Genomic DNA, 21,788 nt, shown 5'->3' with positions numbered 1-21,788 from the left:
GACAGCTCAGAGCCTGGAGCCTGCTTCGGATTCTGCGTCTCCCTCTCTCTCTGCCCCTCCCCTGCTTATGCTCCGTCTCTCTCTCTCTCTCAAAAACAAATAAATATTAATAAATAAATAAATAACCCCTTGAGGCACCTGGCTGGCGCAGTTGGTAGAGCATGCAACTCTTAATCGTGGGGTCGTGAATTTGAACCCCACAAGTAGTGTTTACTGGGTGGCTCAGCCGGTTAAGCATTCGGCCTGCTCTCAGCTTGGGTCTTGATCTCAGGGTTGTGAGTTCAAGCCCTGCATTGGGCTCCATGCTGGGCGTGAAGCTTACTTAAAAAAAAAAAAAAAAAAATTTACCCCTCAAGTTTGTGTGTTTGGTTCAGAGAGTTAATAGAAAAAAACTTAAACAGTTAGACACAAAATAGTCATTTATCGAACCTCTGCCACGGTGCTAATGCTGCCCTGGACTGTCTGTTCACCCACACTGTCACACTCCATCCACACGCCAATCCCGCAGGTGGTGTTACGGTCAGCCGCGCCTCACGGTCGAGAAGCTGAGACTCCTCGCAGTCAGGGAACGTGTAGGACAGCTTTGGAGGGTGTAAGGTGCAGCTGCTTGAGCTTATGTCCCGTCTCTACTGCTCGTGTTATCTCGGGGAAGTTTCATAACCTCTCTGTGCCTCGGTTGGCTCATCCGTAAAATGGGGACAACTGATCTGTCTCACAGGATTGCCGTGAAGCTTCAGCAAGTGGATGTGTATAAGGTGCTCAGAAAAGTAGCAGGTACGGAGGTGCCGGGAGTTAGCTGCTCTGGCACAGCCCATTGTCATTGTCCTGTCCTCACTCAAGGTACAGCTGCAAGTCATAGATGGAGCTGGGGTTCGGCCGAGCCCCGGAACCCTGACGACAGTACTCGTAATAGGTGTATGTCTTGTTTTAGTTTACGAAAGGCTACCAGCTGGTTTTTCCTCATTTCTTCTTTAGAGCAGCCCTCAAGGTAGGTGGAGAGGTTCCTGATGGTGCCACTTGATAGATGAGGAAGCGGACACTGACCCAAAAGGGGACTGACTGTGGCTGGTCTCTGCTCCAAGGCGACACTGGGTGGCCTGCCTTGTGTCCCACCTTTTTCAAGGCTAAGAGAAAATAATAACTACTAAAAGGTGCCGGTACACCTTCTTCAGAGGTCTGCAGTGAAGTTAGTCGGCACGTAGAATGGTCAGGCTGTGTATAGTTTTTTCCCTGTTTGGAGCCCGGGACAGATAAGGCCCTGCCCTCCACCCCACCTCGCTTCAGCTGAGAACAGAGCAGCTGGCTGGCAGAGAAAGCCGTTTGTTCAGCCGTATGTTGGTTATGGCTGCAAAGGCCTGGAAACTCATCCCCGGCACAATTAAGATAAAGAGTAAATAGCAGTCTGCCAAATGTTTTTAGCTCTAGTGGACTTAGGTTTGTTAAAACACTCTGGTGTCTGCTCCCTGAACAAACACGCGTCCTTCCTGTGCGCTGGGCACCGGGTGAGGCTCACATGCTCTTAGTTAGGGGTCCTCCTTTGCTGCCCTGAACTCCCAGCCCTCCTCCCGTCAGTCCTCCTCACTGCACTTGCTCTTCCTCTTTTCTCCCTCATGGCCCCAAATTCCTGCCGATGCCTTTATCACCGCTGTTTCCCCCATGCCCTTTCTTGTAACTCCTCCATCCTTGTTGGAAAGGCGAAGGACTAGGTAGATGCATGAGCGGGAAAACAGCTGCAGTGGTTGGTTAATCGGTCTTCCCCCCCCTTCTCCCCCTTGCCCCCCACAGTTTTGTCTGGACCACCGAGCAAATCTTCCAACGCCCTAGCCAGCTAGAGACCTAGGTCCTGGAAGATGGCGGACGTGCCCAACGGCGAACAGGGGTGTGCCTCCCCTCTGGAACTGTTCAACAGGATAGCTGCTCAGGGGGAGCTCGTGCGGTCCCTCAAAGCTGGAAAGGCACCACAGGTATGGGATTTGTCGGGTTCGCTGCACGTGCATCTGGGCCAAGTCTAGGGTTATGTCTCCCGGGAGCAGACTGTTCCCAAGACTCTGTTCCCTCAATAACTGAGGTCTTTTGACTATGAATTTATTTTCTCCGTTATTGACGTGCGTGTGGTCTAAACAAAAGCCTCCGAAATTCAGCAGCCCTCCACCTTTCCTGTTCCATTTTCTTTTCCCAGGAACAAACATTTCAGTTCTTTGAGCGGATTCTTTGATAGGTACCCCCCATTTCTCTAAAAATCACACTTTTACATTGCTTCTTGTCGATATTCAGGTGTGGGTGAGAGGAGTTAGCACCTCCATCGGCACCTCCCATCCCTCTGCTGTCCCGCGCATGTCAGTCAGTGTCAGCATCGATGCTCTTCTGACCACATAAGTGCTGCTGGCAGCTGACCCACTGAGTATACTCCAGGTGCCTTGCCTTTCCTGCCCCGGAGTTGATGTTTGTCCAGATTCCTGTTGGCTCAGTGTCTTGTGTACTAACGGTAATGGGGCTCCGGGCCCCCTCCAGCCGGGTGAGTCTCCTCCCAGGGCACTCACACCAGCCAGTCTGTAGCTCATCTTCTTGAAAAGCTGTCTCTCCCTTCCCTCCCCCTGTGGGCTCCCTGTTTCCTGATCCTGTGTCTTACTCCGCCTTTGTTTACTCTGTCTTGACAGAGCAAATCCTCCAATAGTTTTCTGAAAAAATTAGCGCTAAAGAAATAATTTGGGAGGACTTGCATGTCTAAAAGTACCTTTATTTTGTCTACTATAACTAGAAACTTAAGACCCTTAATTCTCAGGGCGCCTGGGTGGCTCAGTCAGTTAAGCGTCCAATTTGGGCTCAGGGCATACTCTCGTGGTCCATTGGCTTGAGCCCCTCCTGGGCCTCACTGGGCTTGCCATGCACTCTTGTGTGTGTGCTCGCACTCTCTCTCTCGCTCTCTCTCTCTCTCTCTCTCAAAAATAAATAAACTTAAAAAAAAAAAAGAGGACCCTTAATTCTCAGAAATTCTATTATGTCTTTGATTTCTTCTCTCCTGTTTTCTCTGTTCTCTGTGGGTCTTTTTTTCCCAGAAGCTGGCCCCCTCTGTTTTTGTTTTTGTTTTTATTTTATTTTTTAACTTCTCCTTTCCATTGTGTTTTCTTGTTGCTCTTCTTTCAGATATATTTCCTTAACTTCTTATGTTTCCTTTTTTTTTCCCTTTGAGTAGGCTCCACACCCAACGTGGGGTTTGAACTCATAACCCTGAAATCAAGAGTGTCATGTTCCACCCACTGAGCCAGCCAGGCACTCCCTCCTCAACTCTTAATCCTCCTATCGTGTTTCGTTTATCCTGTCATTTTTAACTTCCATGAGCTCATTTGCTTTTCGAATGTTCCTTTCCTTATAGCAACCCGTTCTTGTTTCCTAGGTACAGTAAGTGACCTTTTATCTCTGAGATCTTGGTGATGGTTTTCCTGATATCCTCTGAGGACAGAGGGGCTGGGCTGTGTGGCTGTCCCTGAACTTCCCTGTTCAGTGCCGTGTGCCCCTGATCTAGATACTTCTAACTCCACCTCCCTGGCACAGAGCCTCTGTGGGGGGGGGGGGGGGGGGGGGGCGGGGGGGGGCGGGCAGAGAGCCGACCAGCTGTTTCTTAAACAGACTTTCAACCTGTGCTCCTGTTTTTAGAACCCACTTTCCCCCTCACTTCCACTGATGCCCCAGCCCCCAGCCCCAGGACTCCCCAGCGGCATAATTCCAGTGTTTTCACGACATCCTGCTACCAGTCCATCCAGCAGCTCTGCAGTTTCCGAAATCTTCTTGCTGACGCCCTCTTTTTGTTGCCTTTGTCCTCACGGGGTTACGCCTTTCTTAAAGGTCTCTCTGCTGTTGCCGCGAGGTTTCAGGAGTGTAATCCGTTCCGTCTGCGTCTCTAATGCACGGAGGCACTGCCTTTCCTTCTGCGATGCCTCCACCCTTAGGAACCTCAGCTGCTACATCTCCGTGACTTCCTCGTCCGTCACTTCCAGCCCCGGTTGTCTTCTTTTCAGGACCGCTTCCTGGGTCCTCCACCGATGGCCTCAACCATCTCCCACCCACCCTGGCAGTTTACTTCAACTCTTTGGACCCCCAATAAACCATTATATCTTAAAAGAAATAAGTGGTACTGTAAGACAGTGATGTCAAAACAAGGAGTTGGTTATTCACAGACAGAGGTTTACACATCAGGTAGGACTTGGTGGATGAGGCTAAGAAGTTGTTTTTAAAAACCTTGAAATAGATAAAGGACCCAAATGTTGTTCATTTACTCTTTAAACCCATTCTTGGAAACTTGGCAGTGGTATTTTTACCTATTTAATACTAAATATGAATGCCATTTCAGAAGTGTTTTTAGTTAGTAATTCTTAGTGACTCCGGTTGTGTTCATTATTAAACACACGATACTTACCACCATTTAGAATTACTCTTCCTAGTGTGTTCTTTGACTTAAGCCATCAGCTGACCAACGAGAGAGATCAGAGGTTGCACAATGAAGTCAGAGCAAAATGGGGAAAACTCAGAAGTAAATTTGGCTCTGGAATGTGTTATGATAGAACACCTGATGTTTTAGAAATTGACTTTGTGCAAATACTTGAGCCACTTTGGGAGCACCAATACAGCGAGGGCACCGGGAGTTCTTTCTTCAGCCGTCTCTGCCATGTGTGTAGGCTGGGGTCCTCACCATTCTTCTCTCCTCCATGTACCAGGGGGATAAGACCCCCTGCTTTCGGCCACAGTTCACTAAAAAGCAGGGTGTTTCCTGGGGGGATAGGTCAGAATCCAGGGGCTCTGAAGAGAGACAGTGGCTGGGAGCATGAACAGTTTGAGCAGGACTCGAGAAATGACACTGGATCAGGGGTGCCTGGGTGGCTCAGTCGGTTAGGCACCCGACTTCGGCTCAGGTCATAATCTCACAGTTTGTGAGTTCGAGTCCCGCGTCAGGCTCTGCACTGACAGCTGTAGCCTGGAGCCTGCTTCCGATTCTGTGTCTCCCTCTCTCTCTCTCTGCCCCTCCCATGCTCATGCTCTGTCTCTCTCTGTCTCTCAATAATAAATGTTGAAAAAATTTTTTAAATCAAAAACAAAACAAGAAATGGCACTGGATTGTAAAGGTTAAGCTAGAGAGCAGTCGTCTTCCTTGTCCTCTTAGTTTAAGTAAACTTTTTAATTGGAAGTGCACCATTTAACTAGAAAAGTATGGAGATCGTAATCAGTCCTCTTACTGAATTTTCACAAAATGACCACACCTATGTAACCAGTGCCCACATCAGGAAACCAGACAGCAGCGCCCGGAAGCCATCCTCAGGCCCCTTCAGCCACTGCCTCTGCCCTCCACCCTAGGCCTCCACCATGGATAGTTCTGCCTGTCTTGGAGCTTTATATATTCAGGTTGTGTATAGTCTTTTTTTTCTCCCCAGAAAGTCAGCTTTTAAGTCCTGTTTCAGTGTCCTGTTCCATGTTAGATTAAGGAAACAAGAAAATCCACACGGCAGGCTTGTCTGTCTATTTAAATCCCACTCCAGACTGAAGACAGTTCTCGAGCAGGGATACTGGTTGAATGTTTGACTTTCGAAGAGCCTCCAGGTTGCAAGCAGAGTTCGAGCAGATAGAGTATTAAATGTCAACATAGCCGGTGATAAAAGGGTATTGACCAAAGTGTACTTCAAAGCACGCTGATCCTTCCCACAGATAATTCGATAAATCATGCTTGCTAAACATTATGTGGTTGCACTGAACCTAGGCGCTGCAGGAATGAGATGAGTAAAACGTACTCACCTATGCAGCCTGGCAATTATCCTATCTCTTCTCTGAGGGTTAGCCATGGAGTTATTCGGCCCACGGTTCTAATTCATTTTAAGAACGAATTCCAGGTAGTTTCCGAATTTGGAACTCAAATCTGTATCTGCGGAATCTCCCCAAGGTGTCAGTTCTCTGTGGCCCCGGGGCTGCTCCTGATGCAACCGTGACGTCTGGATGGAGGTTGGTGTGGTGTCTCCACCGGGAAACCCAGTTTATGGAACATTATGTGTAAACTCTAAACAGGAATGTTTGTACTTCCCTTGGCAGGCAAATTGGACTGTGTATATTCTTTGTTTGTGATCTAATCCAGCAAGGCCAATTACAGGAGCAGAGCTCTGGGCATAGCATGACTAATGTGCCTAATTAGGCCTGCTCTTTCAGAGGCCAGCCTTCATGGGTGGCTAGTGTGGGCTTCCAGAGCAGAAGGGCTTTGATAGATCTCCAGAGTACCCACGGATGTCGTCTACATTTGTTTTCCTTCTGCTTATTTAAAGCACTCAGTATGCAAACACTTTGGACAGCTTGATAAGGCTCCAAACTACAGTAATATAACTGTTTCCCACTACATCCCTCCTTAATTTATGACTTGAAAGCCTCTATTTTTCCTTGCCTTTATCTGTTTCCCTGTGTCTAGGGTTGCCATTACCATCCTTGGTGGCATCATCTAAGCTGCCGCAAATACTCGTCTCGACTGTGTGGCACAGGAAAACAAGGTCCGATGTAGAATTCCGTATACTCGGTCCAGGGAGCTTGCCGCACACGTTCTCTGGCATCGGTGGTGTTTGAGAAATCCTTAGTGTCTTCACTGTGTCGTAAATAACAGTGTCTATCATGTCACATTCATCCGGTAGCGTTTGTGGTGGTAATCCATAGATTACATAGATCCACTAGAACAATGCAGAAGTGAACTATATTTGGGCCCGTGACTTGCCGTGTGTACCTGGGCAGACTCCTTCACCTCTGTGAGTGTCAGAGTCCTACTGGAACAGCACAGTGACAGTGATGCTGCCTGCCTCGGAGGGCTGTCTTGAGACTGAAGGAGGTAACGTGTGTGAGGGCATTTAGCACAGCGCCTGCCACGCGACAGTCACGCTCAGCAAGATGTTAGCCATGTTAGTATTTTTAGGTTTCATCCTTATTTCCTTTGTCCAGGATGAAATCGATTCTGCAGTACAGATGCTGTTATCGTTAAAAATGAGCTACAAAGCCGCCATGGGGGAAGATTACAAAGCCGACTGCCCTCCAGGGAACCCAGCACCTGGGAACGATAGTGGCCTGGGTGCCACAGAAGCTGAAGAGGATTTTGTGGACCCATGGACGGTACAGACCAGCAGTGCCAAGGGCATTGACTATGATAAGCTCATTGGTACGTCCTGGGAGAAGCCCCAACTTTTAGAAGTGATCCCATTGGTCACTAGTTGATCTCGTTGGTGTTTTTTTCTCTTGAATTATAAACCCAGTCAAGCTTCAATGGCAAGAAAAAATAGATGCTAAAATCTTTTGGTCGTGCATTATATTCCCAAAGGATTCTTTTCAACTGAAATAACAACGTAAAACTTATTTCAAAATAATGATCTATAGTAGATAGGTTAGTGGAAGCGTTCTCCTTTTTTTTTGAGCAATTCAGAACTTCAGGAAAGGTCTTTTGGAGTGGCATCTTTGCAGTCATTCAAATCACCTTTCACTGAATGCTTAAAGTCAGAAATGGATCACCTAAGTCTCCTCCAGTGGTATTGACTGTGGAGCTGAAAAGCTGGAAGTCTGCTTAAGAAGGGTGACTCCTCAAGGGGACAGGTCGCCACTGGCCAGCCCTTCCCCACAGGGCTTCCTGCTCAGGGAAGTCCGTATTTCAAGATCACTGGTAATCACCAGAGAGGGGGCATTACTAAAATGTTTTGATCAAAGTTGAAAACTATTTTCCTAATTTAAGTATCGACTACCAATGGGGGGAAATTCACTGGTAGACAGATGCTAGTTCAATCCAACGACTAAAGAATATTAAGATTATGGTTGTCAGTGTACATAAAGTCCCCCGTAATTAGCAACTGGGGGGCGGGGGTGGAGGTGAAAAGTTGCTAGGCAGGCTGAATTCTGGATAGGTTTCCCATCAAAATCCAATCCCAGACAAAACACCGTTTTATTCTGTAATTTGTTTCCTGTTTTGCTGGTTGCCGTCTCAGCTGTCATTGTTAACATGAAAGGCATTTGATTGGGGTTGAGGTAGGGACTAGGAGCAAAAGTCCTGGAGAGGACTGAGTTCGTTAGGATTGTACACGGATCACCAGCTTTTCCCCTTCGGTAATACCTGATCACCAAACCCCACACCACCTAAGATAGTCATTTCCTCATTACCATTTTTTTTTTCCAGTTCGGTTCGGAAGCAGTAAAATTGACAAAGAGCTGGTAAACCGGATAGAGAGAGCCATCGGGCAGAAACCACACCGCTTCCTGCGCAGAGGCATCTTCTTCTCACACAGGTCAGGGGCTTCCCACCCTCCGCTCCCTTTAGTTCCAGGCATGATTAGGAGGCCCCTCCTGCAGGCTGCCTGCTATGTGGGGAAATGATAGCCAGCTGTCTGAAGACTGGGGTCCGCCTTCTGTCCTGTCAGTAACTGGCCGTGGGTTCATGTCCTGTCCCCTCCCCCTCGGGCCCCGACTTTATTCATTTGTGAGCTGTTCACTTCACAAGGTGGAGGTCACATACACGGCAGATGAGATTCACGCTAGATTATGCACTATAAAATCATAAAATGTCATAAGATAAAAGAGATTAATATGTCCAAGTTTAACATTTCCCACGCGATAAGCAAGAGGCTTCCTGAAACTGCGCCCTCTTCCTGCCATTGTACTGGCTCCCTCGTGAGTCATGGCAAAAGAGAAACCAATAGAGTGTGCCTTGGACAGACTATCCCTGCCTCCTGCTATAAATTCCACGCAGATTGCATCAGAAAATGGGCAGGTTCCAAGAGGGTTCTTGTAGCTCATTTTTGAAACTCTGCTCACGGGACTTATGGTCCGTGGTGGGGCTGTTCTGTTGTGCTTGCACTTCGTGGTTGTGGGAGAGCGCGCAGGATGGCACTCGGCCGTCTGCCGGAACACTTAAAATTCCGTGTGCGGAAAACGCCACGCCCCACTCAGCCCTCTTTCTGGACAGAATATAATCAAAGCTTTTCCCTTAGGATTTAATTAACCTTCTTCAAGTATACAGTTCAGTGGTCTTTAGTATATTCATAAGGTTGTGTACCCATCACCGCCACCAGCTCCAGAACGTCTCCACCCCGGGAAGAAACCCCATCCCCCCACCCCCACCACCCCGGCAACCACCGTTTCAGGGTTTTCAAGGTTCCTCCGTGTTGCCGGGTGCATTAGTGCTTCACTCCTTTTATACCTGAATAATGTGCCATTGAATAGATTCGCCCCACAACATTTTGTTTATGCATTCACCGCTTGCTGGGCATTTGGGTTCTTTTCACTGGAAAGAATGTATGTTGTGTGGACAGACGTTCTCAGTTCTCTCAGGGTGTGTGGGAACAGAACTATTGCATCGTAAGGTAGTTCTGGAACTTTCTGAGGATCTGCCAAACTGATCTCCACAGTGGCTGTGATTTTTGTACTCCCACCAATAGTGCACAAACAAGGATTCCAGTTTCTCCACATCCTCACCAACCCTTACTGCTTTCTATTTTGTGTTTGTTTTAGAGTCATGCTCATAGGTAGGAAGTGGTTTTTCTTTATCTTTTCTTTCTTTTTTTTCCTTGAGAGGGAGAGAGAGAGCACAGGCAGGAGCTGGCAGGAGGGGCAAAGGGAGAGAAAGAGAATCCCAAGCAGGCTCCGAGCTCAGCAAGGAGCCTGATGCGGGTCAATCCCATGACCTTGGGATCACGACCTGAGCTGATAGCAAGAACCAGACGCTCAACCGACTGAGCCACCCAAGTGCCCCTGAAGTGGTTTTTCATTGTGTCTTGATTTATGTTTCCCTAATGACTAATGATGTTGAGCATCCTTTCATGTGCTTATTGGCTATTTTTATATATTCTTTGAAGAATATTCTGATCCTTTGCCCACTTTTTAATCAGGTTATCTTTTTATCACTGAGCTATAAGAGTTTTTTATATAATATTTCAGATCCTAGTTTCTTATCAAATATATGGGTTGCAAATACTCCAATTGTGTATCTTTTCACTTTATTGAGTGTTCTTTGAAACCCAATACTTTTTCATTTTTATGAAATACAGTTTGTTTTTCAGTTCCCTTTGCTTTTAGTGTCCTAAGAAACTGTTGCCTAGTCCAAGATCATGAAGATTTGCTCCAAAAGTTTTACTTTTACATTTAGCTGTGGGTTTTCCCCGAAGTATGCCCTGAATTATGTTAAGGAAGTTTCCTTCTCTTCTTAGCTTGTTGAGTATTTTCGTCATGAAAGGTGTCGGATTTTATTAAATTCTTCTTCTGAGTCTGCTGAGATGATCATGTCTTATATTGATAGGGTGTATCACATTGATGGATTTTTGTGTGTGGAACCAACTTTGCATTCCTGGGACAAATCCCACTTGATCATGATACATCATCCGTTTTATATGTTGCTGGATTTGGTCTGCTAGCAGCTGAGGATGTTGGCATCTGTATCACAAGGGTCTGCAGTTTTCTGTCGCTTGTGGTGTCGAGATAACCCTGGCCTCAGGATGAGTTTGCAAGTATTCCCTCTTCAATTTGTTTGGAAGAGTTTGTGAAGGACTGCTGTTGATTGATGTTTTTTTAATATTTGATAGAATCCGCGATGAGGCCATCTGGTCTTGGGCTCTTTGTGGGTCATTTTTTGATTACTAGTTCAGTTTCTTCGCTTGTTCTAGATTTGTTCAGATTCTCTATTTTCTTCTTGAGTCAGTCTGGTAGTTTCTCTCTAGGAATTGGTCTTTTTCATCAAGGTTGTCTCATTTGTGGCCATACGATTGTTCTTAGCATTCCTTTATAATCCTTTTTATTCCTGTGAAGTCAGTAATAACGTCCCTTCTTCCATTCCTGACTTTAGTAGAGGCTTCGCACTTTTTTTCCCACCTTGGTCACTTTCGCTGAAGGTTTACCAGTTTTGTTGATCTTGAATCAAAACTTAGCATTTTACAGTTCTCGCTGCCCATATGACTTGTTTACTTCTGTGAGTAACCCTGTAGGCTCTTGGCTTGGGGAGGCATGGAACTTGCAACTTTTGGCCATTGTCAGGTTTGAGAATGCCCCTCTAACATTATCATCTGCAAAATGGGGGGTTAGGGGAGAGGTAGCACGTGCTGTCAAGCTGCAAACTGTGGGCTTTGCCTGGGCTCCTTCACCTGCTGGAAACTATCTTCACGAAGCTGAGCTCGATTTGCAAGCCTCAGTCCATTCCCTGTGCTCCTTAAGAGCGCCTGGCCCCCAGGGCAGTCCTTGGGGAGCTCTCAGAGACTTCAAGGACAGCTCGTGGGACAGCTACATTTTTTTCTTGCTTCTTTAAGCCCATAAAAGTTAATTGTGAGAACCAAAGAAAGACTCTTTTCTTCCAAAATTACTTTTTTTTTTTATTCTTTCCTTATTTCAAAAACCGTGTATGATCATTTCCTGGAGGTAAAAGAAGCTAAGCACAAAGAAACAGTCCCCACGACCCTGTGAGCCCGAAGATGGACGCTGTGAACCCTTGGTGTGGGCTGTGAGGAGGGGTCACTTCTTAGAGTATTCTTGCGTGGGGCCTCCCAGCCAGACCTCTTTTATTTGGGGACACTTTATCCAGAAATGAAGAGCGTTCACACGCTGGAGTAGTGGTTTCACACCCTGCCAATGAGGTGGTTACTGAGGGAGCTTTTTAAAAATGCAGATTCCCAGATACCACCCAGATTCACTGAGTCAGACTCTCTGAAGGTAGGGTCCAGGGAAATGCAATATGACCAGGTGATTCTGCACAATTGGGAGGGAGGACCCTTCATTGTGCATTGTCTGTGGACCCCAGTCCTGGGGGAGGGCCGATGATTCCACAGTGACTCCCAGATGAAGACACTTGGTCCCAGCCTGGCTGGGGGAGTCCGAATCAGATCTGCAGCTGGGGACCTGACCTCTATACTCCCCATGCATGTTCTTCACTCCCAGCCCCGAGTCAGGACTGTGCAGGGCCCTGCAGCCTCCCCGTCTGGGTCTCCAGAGTCTCAGGGCTGGGGTCCTAAACAAGGGATTGTGTAGGGCTGGCTTGGCATCATTCCCAGGAAAGCAGATGACGTGGGCACACTGATATTTGAAAATTCCAAAGGGGCTCCACTGGCTGCCCAACTGTATGCATCTTTTATTCCAAACCTGCGTGTCTCATACTTTTAAAACAAACACAGGAGAAATCATGTCAGTAGACATTTCCTGTCATTTTTCTAACATAAGTGCCAAGGATAACAAACTCTAACTATTATCTGTGTTGTATTTTCTCTATCATTTCCCAGTGAGCATCAGTGCCTTAATTTTTATTTCAGAAAATCACACTATTTCCTTTTCTCCGTTTTCATTTAGAGATATGAATCAAATCCTTGATGCCTATGAAAATAAGAAGCCGTTTTACCTGTATACGGGCAGGGGCCCCTCTTCCGAAGCAATGCATGTAGGTCACCTCATCCCATTTATTTTCACAAAGTAAGTATTGTATCGGGTACCTTTTTTCACTTCTATTGGTAAACCAGGAATATTATTTATAAACCATGTCTAGAATGACAAGGCAGCCCTACTTTGTGTTCGTTAGACAAACAAGGTGTGAGGGGACTGGTACCTTTCTGGCTTCTGTTCACTTTGTTCCTGGTGTCACTTTAGAAAGCGTGGCATGATGGGGTCAGCCAGCCTGTTTCCTCCTGTTCCTGTTCCTGTGACCGTGGCAGAGTCCCTTCCCTGAGCCTTCATTTCCACGTCTGCAGGAAGGGAGTGATAATACCTACCTCCTAAAACAGTTGCCAGCCTGCAAAATAATGTAAAGCAGTACAAAGCTGAATGCAGGGCCTTCCAAGTTAATCGGTCGTAGTGGTCAAATTTCACAGCATGACACTGTGCGGTTGTGTAGACGAGAAAGTTTTGCCATACATTGTTAGCAGGGACTGTGTCTTCGGATTCAGAACAGAGAAACGAGACGGTAGCCTTCTTTCCCGGTGTGTCCTAGGTGGCTGCAGGATGTGTTTAACGTACCCTTGGTCATCCAGATGACAGATGATGAGAAGTACCTGTGGAAAGACCTGACCCTGGACCAGGCCTACGGCTACGCCGTGGAGAACGCCAAGGACATCATCGCCTGTGGCTTTGACATCAACAAGACTTTCATCTTCTCTGATCTTGACTACATGGGGTAAGGAGAGGATGCTCAGCTGCCTTCTAAACAAGCAGATGCAGACGTCAGGGCCTCATCTCAGCCACGGCTGAGTCGGAGACATCAGAAATGGCCTTTAGGTCTGGTGAATGTTTTTCTCCCTTTGTGAAACATTAGGATATGGTTTGTTGGTTTCGTTCTCCAGTTAAGGTTTCCATCCACAGCTTGAGACAGAATTGTAGTTTCTCTCCGAGGACCGTCAGTTTGCCGGGTTAGCGCCTTTCTCTTTCTTGGCATACTTTTCTCCTCACAGAGAAGGGCTCGCTGGCACACAGTCCGTTCACGGGCCAGTTCTTTAAGTTGACCACTCAGTAGGCCAAAATCCTGCGTTTGGAAAATCCCTGAATTGAAACTTCTGAGGTCTGTTTCATCCCAAATGACTACGAAGAACTATGTTAGAAAAGTAAGGCTTTGTCAAGTGTCCCAAGAACATGCTGTTCGGCTCAGCAAATACATCCTGAGCACCTGAGACACAGCTCTCCCCGCAAGGCACAGGCAATCCCCACGGAACCTAAGGAGGGTGGCCCCCATCATACGAGGGCTCATTACCAGGCCAAGACAGGATGTGGTGAAAACACGGGACGGGCTGCGTCCGCACTCAGTGCAGAGGAACACGCTCCATACCGTTTCCCCAGAATGTCCCTTTTTATAAGGACTGAAATCTGAATGGTGGCTTTATATCCACAGAAAGACATAGTTGCCTTGATAAGAAGTCTGGCCTTTCTACCAACTAGTAAATGAATTAGTAATTTTTTAATTTTATCTTGAGATTTTTAAAATCGCATCTCTGGGCATACAGGCATTGTGGTGTGGTGTCCTCGGTGGGTTGGCCGGTGCTCCTCTCCGGCGTCACTGCCACGTCCGGCCAGATGGCACACCCCGTGGTCCCACCGCCCCACCTTTGAGTGTGTTCTGACTTCTCCTCTCCCTGCGCCACCTCCAAACACGCCGTCAAGCTCCCTTTTCCCGGGAGCTGTCCCTCCTACAGCCTGAGTCACATGCGCCCCCTTCACCCCCCAGCACCCCGGGCTCCACTCAGCCACATCTGGGACGCAGCGAGGGGTGGCCCTGTTCCGCTTGGTCAGTACAGTAGACACGGGGTGCCTTCTGTGGCAGGCGCCCTCCTCGGTCCTGAGAACACGGCAGTAGGCCAAACACAGTCCCTGCCTCGCTGCCCGGAGATGCCGGTGAGGCAGAAGCAAACGCCCCTTGCAAGCCCACGAAGATGACTGAGAGGGTGGGCACATGATGGGGGGTGGACTTTTGAATAGTGCCCGGGAAAGGCCACCGCACAGCCCCCCACCCCCCGGCTCTCGGCACATTCTGAGAGAACGTGGGGTCTGGGGCAACTTTTCCAGCCTGTCTCTGGTAACTGCACTTGTGTGTCCTGTGGCTTTGCTCGGCAGGAACTTCCTCTTCTTCCGTGAACATGCAGGAGTGATGAAAACCCGGATAACATGTAAATCAATGGTTCTGTGCTGCCTCTTCTCCGAAAGACCTCTTTTGTTGAACCTAAAGTCAAGAGAGAAGTTTTAAAAGCTAAATCCTGTTTTCAGCAGTTCCTTTTAAACAGTTGAGCATTGTACTTTTTTTTCTTGAGACTTAACTCAGAATCCAGATCTTTGATTGAAAAAAGCTCCTTCCTGGTCTTTAGGAGCTGAAACTACAGCAAAGCCAGCCTCCAGCCCCTCTCTGGGTGGGAGCGAAGCAGCCAGGGCCCCGTGGGGAGAGAAGTCCACGGCAGGCAGGCTGGCTCCGGACACCCTGTCCCCACACACGTTTCTGGCCCTGTGTGTGGGCCCAGAGAGGCCTTCCTGCCAGGAGCCACGAGGGACGAAAGATACTGCACCGGGGATCTGCGAGCTGGTGTTCCAGACCCAGCTCCGCTCCTGGTTGGTGTGGTTCCTTGGGGCGAGTCCGTATGTTCTCTGAGCCTCCTGTAAGTCGGGGGTTTAGCACAAGTGGCGGGCAGCCCAGGGGAGGGTCCTTCCGTGTGCCCTGCCCGGGTTCCCATCCTGACCACCGTTTACCGTGTGCCGGGCAGCTGAGTCACCTGCCGTCTGCCTGCTTGCCCGGCTCGCTCGCTCACGTGTTCCCTGAGCATCTGCGACGTGCCAGGCTTACGCAGGGGATACAGCTGCCCACGGGACACTTATCCAGCAGCTGTGTCTGGTTATCTGCAAACGGCGAGAGTCGGCAGTTTAACAGATGCCAAACCAGGTGATAATGAGGGCTGTGAGGACAAACGAAGGACAAAAGTCGGGAGGTCATGGCGCCCCTGCTGCAGTTTCATGAGGACTTAGTGAGGTGCTACACGCAAAGCGGCCTTTGAGCAGTATGTGGTGAGCGCTTCGTAAATGTACGACCTAAAATCCCGTTCGGTTCTAAAACCCTGTCACTGATGGCCCGTGTGAGGTAACCTGGGAACTGTCCTTTAAACCTTGTGAGTGTGCAGGGCAGGTGCCGTCCTGAGGGGAGCGAGGTGTTCGGCCCTCACGTAGGAGACGCGGCCAGATCTGCTCCTTGGCAGCAGGGGCGAGGCCTCGGCGCGCGGCCCGGCATCGCGCCGCGTGGGCCCCGGGTGCGCCTGGGGAGCCGAGGTCCCTTCCGGGGAGGCTGCGGCGCTCACGGGGCGGCCCCCGCTCATCCTGCGGCCCGCATGGCCCAAGCACTGGCCATCTGCTAAGAAACGGCAAGGTTATCTTACTCAGAACGCTGCTCAGACACCGCCGGCCCGGAGCGCTGTCGCCGTGGGGCTGCTGTAGACTCCGCTCCTCTCGGGGCTGGGGGCCCTCTCGTGCAGCTCGCGGCAATGCCACGGGCAGATTGGCCCTGCTGGTTAGCTTTCGTGGTTGCCTCCACCCAAGGCAGAGTCTTGCTGTGGCCCTCGTCCCCGGGCGCCACACAGCGGCTTGTCCTCCCCGGGTGTAAGCAGCGTGAGGCCGCACCCCACCCCCCCCAGGACTCTCTCCAGCACGAGGGAGCTCCTGTCTCAGCAGGACCACAGAGCAGGCGTCTTTCCAGGCGGCGGCTGCGCTCTGCTCTGAGTGGGCGACCCGCGGGGGTCGGGGGGCACTTTGCATGTCGCCAGGTTCCTAGTGTCTCCTCTGTAGCTCTGCTCCCCGGCCGGTGCCCTGGGGCCGAAATTTGCGGGCTGCTGAGTGAAAGCTGCCACCTCCTCCAGAGCGGGGCTCTGCTCAACTCGGAGCAAACTCTGGTGTGCTGGCCTTCCCCTTTGTACCCTCCCTGCCGGTGCCCCTGCCTTTCTGACACTCCCCTCCCTGCCTGCCCGGAGACCGTCGGCAACCTTCCATCCAGGAGCTAGTCTTAAACTCTTTCAGAAGCTGTGCGATGTGGTGAGGAAAGCAGAGGCTTTGCGGCCAGACGAGCCTGCGTTTGGGTCCCAGCTCCTGTACTCACAGGGTCTGTGACGTGACCCTCAACCTCTCGGAGCCTCCGTCTGCCTGTAAGGGGAGGTAGAGCTACTATCTTAAAAGAGAGTTGGAACATAGCACGGCTTCCGCCACAGGATGCAAGCACCTAGTAAACACTAGCTGTCCCCGTTTCCCTTTCTGTCCTGCGGTGCCTGACGCATGGTAGGGCTGGAGACCAGGGCTGCTGAGTATACTGGAGATGCTGTGCAAGAAGTTACTCTGGGTTCTGCCCCTCCCTGTGTCAGCTTCATCCTCAGCCTTAGGTTCCTCTGGTAGCAGAATGGCTGCCACAGATCCAGGCCTCATATCCACATCCCTCAGTGTCCAGAAGAGAGAATCCAATTGCTTGAATCAGCCACTGTGGGCCCAGCCTTGTTGCTGAGCATGGGGTCTTCCTGCCCAGACAGCACGGCCGCCCTGCAGTGGAAGGGGCATTGGGGGCTGGACGTGGTGGTTTCTGTCCAACACTGTCCGGCAACAAGTTGCAGATATCCCACACACACACACACACACACACACACAACCAAACAGCGTGTGTCAACAGAAAAGCTCCCTTGGGGCTCGTCTTGGGGCTCCCAGACTTGAAGCTCTGCGGTAGCTTGACCACCCACCCGGCTGAGTTGAGATACTCGGTGTCAGCCCGAATCGGCCTGCGTCAGTGTGCTCTTGCCTCATGTGCTTGTCTTGTGTTGGTTTCATGCTGGTTTCCACCCTCCCCCAGCCACTCTACTTTGCCCGCCACGGGTACCTTCGCCTACAAGTGCCTTCTGGGAGCCTCCCTGCCCACTCTGTGTCCTCAGCCCACACGCGTGCACTCAGGTTTCACCGGCCTCTGCTTTGGCCTCGGGGGCAGGCCACCCTGTAAACCTGAGGTTTGATTCTGATTGTCCTTGCAGGACGAGTCCAGGCTTCTACAAGAACGTGGTGAAGATTCAGAAGCACGTCACCTTCAACCAAGTGAAAGGCATCTTCGGCTTCACTGACAGTGACAGCATCGGTAAGGGGTCGCTGCTGCCTGCGGCCCTGCGGGCTGGCGTGAACCACGGGTGTCTGCCCCGGGGGCGGAGCTCTCTCAGCTGGTGACGTTTGCCGCTAGCCTCCACATAGTGAGCTCCCGGGCAGGTCCCCTCGGGAGGCTGAAGAGCTTTGTGGTGCCTTCGGCCCCGTTTCTGGGCTGCGTGGAGCAGAACTTCAGGAGACCATCTGTCATCCCCTGGAGGTTTAGAAGAAAGAAGAGGGTAGGGATGACTGGAGCTCCTCTGCCCACTCGTGGGGTCCCAGCCAGTGTGGGACACCTCTGGCGGAGACCCAGGGGCTGCAGGATGACCTGCTCTGATGCCCGGGAGCCTCAGTTTCCCCCGTAAGAGGACAGGTTTGACCAGAGGCCCTGTGGAGCCCACCCTGGCCACCCTCGCTCTCTTTCTGTGGCTCGGGCCCCTGTACATACGCTCTGTCCCTTTCCACCTATCTCCATGCCTTTCAGATGCATCAGCCTTCTCTCCTAGACTCTTAGCTCCCGAAGCTAGGACTCGATCCCTGAGGCTCGTGGTGTGTTTTGGGGGCGCGGCTCCAGGCCTGGGCAGCATGCCAGGATGTGCCTGCAGGTGCCACGCGGGAGTTTGCCCTGCTGGGAGGGAGCACGTCCCAGGGCCCTGTTGGCGAGGGACCCTCAGGGACACGTGCAGAGAGAAACGCCTTGGAGAGTCCTCACCGGGAGGCTTTTCACATGAGCCTTTTCTTTGATGTTTCAGTCAGACTCAATCCTGACAATTGGGGCATAAATCCTATGCTTTTGAAAGGGTTTTTATCCTCGGAATCCCAGCATCCGTTGGGAAGATGTCGCAGAGAAGGCCGCCCTGGACAAGAAAGGAGACAGTAGACGTACGAATAGCTGCGCACACTTTGCTTCCAGACGCCCGGGTTTGAATCCTGGCCCAGCCAACTGCTTGCTGTGTATTTGCTTTGGCAAGCTGTGTAAACAGTCTGAGCCTGAGTGTCCACGACTATAGAATGGAGGCCACCTTCTCATAGAGCTGTGAGCAGAGATGTGCCCGGGGAAGGCCCTGAGCAGAGCCCAGCACCCACATGTGGAGAATGGCCACCACCGCTCTGTGTTTTAATGGGGCGCTGCTGGTGGGGGCAGCCATCTACCTGGTCCCTCAAGAATAATGGGACCCCAGAAATGGGGTGTCTGCTAGGAGAGAGCATCACAGAGGCAGGACTTTCAGGGGAGAAGAGAAGCAGCGCCCCAGAACTCATCCTGCAGTGCCTGAGGAAACCCACGTAGCACAGCTGGCGTGGGTGGGCCCTGCCCCACTTTCAGGGTCGTACGAAGGTCAGTGTGGCTCCGCCCCACTTGTCAGGGTCGTACGAAGGTCAGTGTGGCTCCACCCCACTTTCAGGGTCATACGAAGGTCAGTGTGGCCCCGCCCCACTTTCAGGGTCGTACGAAGGTCAGTGTGGCTCCGCCCCACTTGTCAGGGTTGTACGAAGGTCAGTGTGGCTCCACCCCACTTTCAGGGTCATACGAAGGTCAGTGTGGCCCCGCCCCACTTTCAGGGTCGTACGAAGGTCAGTGTGGCTCCGCCCCACTTGTCAGGGTCGTACGAAGGTCAGTGTGGCTCCACCCCACTTTCAGGGTCATACGAAGGTCAGTGTGGCCCCGCCCCACTTTCAGGGTCGTACGAAGGTCAGTGTGGCTCCGCCCCACTTGTCAGGGTCGTACGAAGGTCAGTGTGGCTCCACCCCACTTTCAGGGTCATACGAAGGTCAGTGTGGCCCCGCCCCACTTTCAGGGTCGTACGAAGGTCAGTGTGGCTCCGCCCCACTTGTCAGGGTCGTACGAAGGTCAGTGTGGCTCCACCCCACTTTCAGGGTCATACGAAGGTCAGTGTGGCCCCGCCCCACTTTCAGGGTCGTACGAAGGTCAGTGTGGCTCCGCCCCACTTGTCAGGGTCGTACGAAGGTCGTCGCCCCTTGACCACTTTTGTGGGTCTAAGCAAGTAGCAGTAGCAGTGTTAACAGCAACACCCAAAAGATAAGAAAACAGTTTTAGGTTCCAGGGTATCATAATTTGTAACGACTGGAGATGAGGAACACCCGTGGATAGAAGGTGGCCACACACTGCAGGACACGGTTGCGGGACAAAACGTATTTAACAACATGGGCAAACGGCACCAAGTAGGAAAAGCGGTAAGGGGAAACTAGATAGAGAGCAGTCGCAGAGGGAATTGGAGGAAACAGACGGAAAGAGACGCAAGCGGAGACCGTAGAGTTGTTTCTTCTCCCCACTGTTCTGTGCTTTCAGATTCTCTGAAATGACTCTCGCTTCTCTAAAGGGGATGAAACCCATCGGGTTCATCCCTTTCGCTGGGAGAATGAACCAGAACAGGAGTTGGCGTCCTGTGTAAAAATATTTTGTTGGCACTTTCAGGAAAGATCAGCTTTCCTGCCATCCAGGCCGCTCCTTCCTTCAGCAACTCATTCCCTCAGATCTTCAGAGACAAGACAGACATCCAGTGCCTCATCCCGTGTGCCATCGACCAGGTCAGCAGGCAGAGCAAGGCGTTCTTGGTCTGGGGCGCTGCACCCTTTGACAGGAAAGGAGGTTTTAGGAGGTGTTGGGTGGGGGGCGATTCTGCTAGCTAACTGGGAGCTCGGGAGCGTCCCTGGAGGCCACGAGGGTGCTGCTCACGGGCTGATGGCCAGCCCCTCTCTGCCCACTGTCCTCAGAGGCCCCTCTCGCCCCGCAGGATCCTTATTTCAGGATGACAAGAGACGTCGCCCCCAGGATCGGCTACCCCAAACCAGCCCTGCTGCACTCGACCTTCTTCCCCGCCCTCCAAGGGGCCCAGACCAAGATGAGCGCCAGCGACCCCAACTCTTCCATCTTCCTCACAGACACCGCCAAGCAGATCAAGACCAAGGTGAGCACTGCCCAGGGTGCAGGGGCAGCCCGTGCACACAGCAGACCGCGCCCGAGAGAGACACAGGCACGCACACGGTGGCGGGACTGTCCTTCGGCGTCCTGGGTTCGGGGGTCCACAACTGCTGCCTGCAAGCGCGCGGCAGCCTGTCCCCATCCCCGGACATCAGCTGAATTTGTTTTGTGTGCGTCGTTCTGTTTAGGCAGAAGTGGGGATTTTTCTTCCTTTTCTCTTTTCCACTTGCCCACCAGCACCGTGCCCGAGCGGTTTTCTTTAAAGTAAGCAAACAATAGGAAACGCGTTAGTGCGTTTCTGCACAGCAGCCATGTTCCAGGAACGGACCAGGTGCCTTACGTTTTCTGTTTCTGTTTCTCACTGGGAGGTAGTGGTGACTTCCTCTTAGAGGAACGAGAGGGATGAAGGCCAGAGGGATGACCGGCTTGACCAGGCTTCCACCTCAGAAACCAACAGAGTGCCGCCTGGCCTGGCCTGTGAGCGGCCACGACCAGGGTGGGGTGCAGGGGCCGCACATTCTCACGGAGACCCGACGTGGGTGGGTGCCCTTCAGGACAGTTGTGTCCGGCCCGGCGCGCAGCAGGCGCTCATTAAGTGTTTGGTGTTGGCGCACCAAAGAAACCAGAGTTAGGAGTTTCTGTATTTTCCAGGGCCCTGCTTCTGTTCCCCAGTGCTGAATTGCCTGTACGGGTATAATCCCCTCTTGTCCCACAAAGCAGTGAATGTTTTATTTGGAATCCAGTGAGTGTTTGCAGGTTGGAAGATTACAGCGGGAGTGACCAAAACTATTTGAGGCACGTAACGCAACCCTCTGAGTCACTGCCCGCCCTGACCCTCGTGGGGTCCCTAGCGGGTTCTAGTTGACAACGGGGAAACCCTTAATGTCAAAACCCTCTTCCAGGAAATGGGTGCCGTCAATCCTGCCCCCCTCTGTTGGAAGCTGATGTACTCAGGGGTTTTTTGTCTGCTTTCACTACTGGCTGGAAGTTCCAGAGCATGGAGTGCAGGGGAGGAAGGGAGGCTCCTCTTTTCTCCAGAGGAGAAGTCATCTTGTTTGGTTCTGAGTTGTTTTAAAGAAGTCATTTATGGGTCTGGGGCATTTTTCATTAACTTGGGGACCATCAAGGACCCTGAGGGCTGGATGGGCAGTGAGCATGGGGTCAGAAAGCACACAGCTGCAGAGGCCACCAGGGTTGTGAGCGGCCTGTGGGGCAGACAGGGCAGGCTAGCCCTCGTTCTCAGTCCCCAAGCCCACCT

At 51.1% G+C, this 21,788-nt stretch overlaps 1 protein-coding gene and 1 long non-coding RNA gene across 5 annotated transcripts in view; both read left to right on the top strand.

The window, feature by feature from the left end:
• WARS1 (tryptophanyl-tRNA synthetase 1) overlaps nt 1–21,788 on the top strand; it is a 31,828-nt gene that overhangs the window by 4,601 nt on the left and 5,439 nt on the right. For both annotated transcript variants that reach the window (XM_060620750.3, XM_060620751.3), the window contains exons 2-9: nt 1,786–1,964; nt 6,958–7,171; nt 8,174–8,282; nt 12,319–12,438; nt 12,953–13,135; nt 17,487–17,587; nt 20,024–20,136; nt 20,343–20,516. In XM_060620750.3, coding sequence (XP_060476733.1) covers nt 1,851–1,964; nt 6,958–7,171; nt 8,174–8,282; nt 12,319–12,438; nt 12,953–13,135; nt 17,487–17,587; nt 20,024–20,136; nt 20,343–20,516 — 1,128 coding nt within the window. In that variant the 5' untranslated portion in view covers nt 1,786–1,850. The remainder of the gene's footprint in view (nt 1–1,785; nt 1,965–6,957; nt 7,172–8,173; nt 8,283–12,318; nt 12,439–12,952; nt 13,136–17,486; nt 17,588–20,023; nt 20,137–20,342; nt 20,517–21,788) is intronic.
• On the top strand, nt 18,146–20,017 carry LOC145715578 (uncharacterized). 3 transcript variants are annotated; one of them, XR_014137856.1, is made up of 3 exons: nt 18,146–18,891; nt 18,931–19,043; nt 19,084–20,017. It is a non-coding gene; the product is annotated as an uncharacterized LOC145715578 (long non-coding RNA). The 3 variants fall into 3 exon arrangements; XR_014137854.1 differs by having other exon boundaries at nt 18,146–18,965; nt 19,005–19,043; XR_014137855.1 differs by having other exon boundaries at nt 18,146–19,043; nt 19,084–19,397; nt 19,438–20,017.

This window comes from Panthera onca, chromosome B3, assembly GCF_046562875.1.
Source record: "Panthera onca isolate mPanOnc1 chromosome B3, mPanOnc1 haplotype 2, whole genome shotgun sequence".
NCBI classification, from domain to species: Eukaryota; Metazoa; Chordata; class Mammalia; order Carnivora; family Felidae; genus Panthera; species Panthera onca.
The sequence above is the reverse complement of the archived record's forward strand: the minus strand, read 5'-3'. Positions and strand labels throughout refer to the sequence as shown.